Source organism: Propithecus coquereli, unplaced genomic scaffold (assembly GCF_000956105.1).
Source record: "Propithecus coquereli isolate 6110/MARCELLA unplaced genomic scaffold, Pcoq_1.0 Scaffold738, whole genome shotgun sequence".
Lineage (NCBI taxonomy): Eukaryota > Metazoa > Chordata > Mammalia > Primates > Indriidae > Propithecus > Propithecus coquereli.
In genome coordinates, this window is record NW_012153485.1 from 334,301 (window position 1) to 339,318 (window position 5,018).

A 5,018-nucleotide genomic window follows, 5' to 3' on the forward strand; every position below is an offset into this window, starting at 1 on the left:
ACGAACGCCGCGCGACGACGGGGAGCCCCAGAGGTGCCCTGGCGAGTGCGCGCAGCCCCTCGCGCCGGGCGGGACCTGTTCCGTGCCCTCTCCCGGCCGTGCCCTTCGGAGACAGAGTCCCCGGCTCAGACCGCCGCAGGGCCGCCTCACTGCGGTTGTTTGTACTGTCTTCGTTGTCGTTGGTTGTCCTTGTCTTCCTTGTCATGATTCCTCATTCACGGTGGTTGTGTGAACTTCGTGTTTTTTTATTTCGTTATTTTTGTTGTAACTCTAAATTAGATAGAGACGGGGGTCTCGCTCTTGCTCAGGCTGGTCTCGAACTCCCGACCTTGAGCGATCTTCCCGCCTCGGCCTCCCAGAGTGCTGGGGTCACAGGCGTGAGCCACCGCGCCCAAACGTGTTTTTAGAATAAATATGTTTTGACAAAAGTGTCCATTCGAAGTAACGTATCACTAATGAGTAACCGCAGATGTGGTTATAAACAACCTTGCAGACGATTTTCGGGTGACCGGAGTGTAGACGACAAGGACACGGTGACGTGGCCTGGAGCTCCAGTCCCGCCTCCGTGCGGGCCGCGCCTGCCTCGGTGCCTGATTCTCCGAGCTAAGGAAATGGGGCTGTGACGGGGGACGGCTTAGTTCTCTCTGCGGACCGCACCCTGCGCCCCGGGAAACGCTGCTTTGGAATGCCTGCAAAGATTTGGAATCTCCGCATCAGCAACGGCCCCTCCTACAGCGTAGCGTTTTCCTCTGTGAGCAGGGCCCGGCCAGCACTGTACTCCGGTCGCCGTGCGTTAGGGGCGACCCTCGAATGACCTTCCTTTGCGTTTTCGACCTCTGAGGACTGTGCTTGCACCCTGGCTCTGTGCAGAGGCGCCAACCTAAATTATTTCTCTCACGTAATTAAAAAGAGCTCAGTTAATGGTGGGTTCGTTTTTGCTCACGAATATCTAAATCGTTATAATTAACCAAGAGACGATTCCTTAGTATAAACGTTTTACCTGGAGTAGTTTGTTGTATCCAGAAAAGAAAAAACAGGCTAAATTAAAGGCGTGTCTCTTACTAACCACCACTGTTCTCTCTTATTTTAGTCTTCATCCTCATCTCTACTCAAGAGCATACATTAATTTTAGAAACCCTGATGACATCCTTCTTTTTAGAGATCGTTTCGATGGATATGTCTTCATTGACAGTAAAGGTTAGATCATTTGCGTTTTTAAACTCTATTATAATCTGTAAGTATATTAATGAAGTTTTGATGGAATATTTGTGAGTTTTAATTAAGTTCTCAGAGAGTAAAACAAGATCATAAATTTTGATTATGTTACTGTAATTATGTGCTGATATTAAAATTTATTTATAAACCAAAAAATTCCAGAAATCCTATGTAATAGTGACAACCTATGGATGTATTATCATTTATATTTTCATATGAATGAGTTTTCTGGATATGACCTTTTATCTTTTTATGTTCCAAAACTAATTATTTTACCCATGTGTGATAGGAATTCTCTAAAATGCACTGTACACTTACATCTGTGTTTTCATGATTGTACCACTTCTTGGTAACGGGGGGAAGAGGATGTAATGCTGAACCTCGGTCACCGGCAGCTGTTCGGCAGCAACATTTACCTCTGCTCTGTGTGTTTCCAATTCCCTGTGCTTCTGGGGTTCTGCTTTTGATGTTTTTCCTGCCTCCTCTCCACCACTGTTTCCACTGCTGTTGAGTCTGCATACCTCTCACAGCAAACTGTTTTTTGCCTTCCCTCCCCTCGCCAGCCAGCCTCTCCTCCCCGCCACCCGCCCCTGCACTCAAGTGTCTTCTTCTCCTCCACTGGGGGATAACAAACTAGAAAAGGTTGTAAAAGAGTGACTAAGTTGAGGGCCAGGACATTTCCTGTGAGTAAAATCAAGGTTAGTGCTTAAACTAGTTGACATTTCTGTTGATTGCTAATTTATCCAGTAACATATTCAGTTGCCTTTTTTTACTTTTAAAAAATATTGGTGAAATATGCGTAACAACATTTACTGCCACGCTGTTTTCCACAGCAGCTGCACCATTTTCTGTTCCCACCAGAGCACACAAGAGTTCCAGTCACTCCACATCCTCGCCAACACTGATTTTTAACATTGGCCAGCATCATGGATTTGAGGTGGTATCTCATTGTGATTTCGATTTGCATTTCTCTACCCATTATTGATGCTGAGCATCTTTTCATGTGCTTGTTGGCCATTTGCATATAATCTTTGGAGAAATATCCGTTTAAGTCCTTTGCCCATTTTTTAATTGGATTATTTGGTTGTTTGGCATTGGATTGTAGGAGTTCTCTGTACATTCTGGATGTTAACCCCTTAGCAGATGTGTGATTTGCAGATATTTCCACCCATTCCATAGGTTGCCTTTTCACTCTGTTGATTGTGTCTTTTGATGCCCGGCAGCTTTTAGTTTTGATGTGGTTCAGTTTGTTTATTTTTACTTCAGTCACCTGTGCTTTTGGCGTCACATCAAGAACTCATTATCAAACCTAATATTATGGAGATTTTCTTCCGTGTTTTTTCTAAGCATTTTATAGTTTAAGTCTTACATTTAGGTTTGATTCATTTTGAGTTAATTTTTGTATGCGATATTAGGTAAAGGTTCAAATTCATTTTTTGGTCTGTGGATACCTAGTTTTCCCAATACCGGTTTGTGAAAAGACTGTCCTTTCCCCATTGAGAGGTCCTGGGACCCTTGTTGAAATCATTTGACCATGTATACAAGGGTTTTTCTGGGTTCTCTGTTCTGTCCCACTGGTGTATGTGTCTGCCTTTATGCCAGTACCACACTGTTTAATTACTGTCGCTTTGTGGGAAGTTTGACATCAGGGAGTGTGTTGACTGCCATTCAGTACGTGTCTGTTACATGCCAGGCGTTGTGGACGCAGCAGTGGGTGGACTCTTTCCTGCGGTCCAGGGCCCTGCTTTCCTCCTGATTCTTGACTTTATTCTGGATAGCTGAAGTTGACACAAAAATGTCCTCCAGATAAATGGGAGTTACAGTGTCATGGTCACCTGACCCTAACTGACAAGTTTAAAAATGGTTACTCAGTGGGTTTAGTACTGAGGTAGAAATGTTCCATTTGTTGATTAAGCATATAGCAGACTCTCTAAGTGAACGTTTGTCTCGTGTTTGTTTCCCCCCCACATAATGACAAAATCGTTTTCTAGTGACTTCCATTCTCAACTTTTATATTGGAAACTAATCTTACCTGGAATATTATATATACCCTTTGAAGCCCCTCCTTTAGCCATGGGTCTCTTCTGAGCAAAGTAATTTCCTTAATTTATGTAATAGATTGATAACCTCTTAGAAAGTTTAAGATATAAGTAAGAAACCGGATTATTTAAAGGTATCCCAATGATAAATTATTTGGTGTAAAGGGTAGGGAGGTCAGGTTTATTGAGGTGTAAGTTACATATGGTAAAAATCATCCTTTTAAAGGGAAAAATTTGATGAATTTTGAGTATATTCAGTTATATCACCACCACCACCACGTGATGAATTGTTTCATTTAATAAATAATTGCTCCTCCTACCACCAGTTCATACTTTGTTTAAATCTGGAGTTTGACACGCTAAGGTTGCAGGTGCTGGAAAACATGATTAAATCGTAGTTTAAGCAGTAGCAAAGCATGTCATCGTTATACCTAACCCTTAGGTAAGCTAGATCATAATTTTCCAAAATGAATGTAGTAGAATTTCAGAATGGTTTGGAATGTGTTTCCTGTTAAAGGCCTAGAATACCCTGCGGTGGTGGAGTTCGCTCCGTTCCAGAAGATAGCCAGGAAGAAGCTGAAGAGAAGAGATGCCAAGACCGGAAGCATCGAAGATGGTGAGTCCTTTCCCAGTGCCAAGTTAAGTACACTGATCCAGTGTGATTCCCTGCTGTAGCTGGGGAAGGTTATGCGTATTTTCCTTCTCTCTTTCTAAATTTACAGATCCAGAGTATAAGAAGTTCTTAGAAACTTACTGTGTGGAGGAGGAGAAGGCCGCTGCCAACCCTGAAACGCTGCTGGGAGAGATAGAGGCAAAGACGCGGGAACTCGTTGGTCTGTGTGCTCATTTCTTCTCTTTTCCTTGTTGAGATGTTTATTTATAGAGTATGTATTTATTTCTTTTTCAAGATTATGACAAAAATTGAAACTTGTTATGGGCTTAGCAGAAATGTAGAGTATTTTCCAGTTTTGACAAAAGAATGGCAGAATAGCAGTTTAGGGAAGTATTTCTGAGCATTTGTTGAGGGAGAGCACCTGATTTTTCAGTTACGGTCATTTTGTTTTAAGTCACAGTGCTTCCGCGTGAGCAGCGGCAAGGACAGGTGAGCGCTCTGCACCTGCTGTGTCAGGGAAGGAGCCTTGTGCCACAAAGCCACACTCAGTGCTCTTTGCAGAGAGCAGTGTCCAGGGTGCCTCAGGAGCCCAGAAGAGCGAGACTGCTCATGTGTGAGGTCACCCTACTGCTGTTCAAAAAAAATTTCCGAGCCCCCTGAGCAAGCCAGGCAAACTCAGGGAGTTTGTAAAGGCAGCCAGAGCACAGAACCTGGTTTGAATCCAGCCTTCAACCCTGCACCTGCAAGTGGCATATTTTAGAAGTGGTTACCTCCTCGCAGCAGTGCCCCAAAGGCTGAAGCATAGACATGAAACTCCACCATCCGTCAACAGGCAGACTGCTGTGGTTTCGTCCCAAACACACCTGGTGGTGTCTCTCCTCTCTGTTGGTTTCTGCCCACCCGCCGAGGCTCATTGACATGACAATCACACCGTTTATGATTTATCTTCTTATTTATCGATCTCCCTCCACATAAACTCCTCTCTTGCTTCATCTCTCCACTTCCCCAGGGGAACTGTTTTCTTCTTTGCAGTTGTAGCACAGAGTAGTTTAGGAATGAGCAGATGTTTGTTGAATAAATTGATAAGAAAGGTTAATGTTATTGAAATAGTTCACTAATATTCTTCTTTAGTAATGAAGTTTTTTTGTTTT

The 5,018-nt window shown here is 43.3% G+C and overlaps 1 protein-coding gene across 1 annotated transcript in view; it reads left to right on the forward strand.

Moving 5' to 3' along the window:
* Positions 1–5,018, forward strand: part of UPF3A (UPF3 regulator of nonsense transcripts homolog A (yeast)) — a 21,518-nt gene that overhangs the window by 867 nt on the left and 15,633 nt on the right. The window contains exons 2-5 of the mRNA XM_012661828.1: positions 32–154; positions 1,091–1,197; positions 3,772–3,870; positions 3,977–4,087. Coding sequence (XP_012517282.1) covers positions 32–154; positions 1,091–1,197; positions 3,772–3,870; positions 3,977–4,087 — 440 coding nt within the window. The remainder of the gene's footprint in view (positions 1–31; positions 155–1,090; positions 1,198–3,771; positions 3,871–3,976; positions 4,088–5,018) is intronic.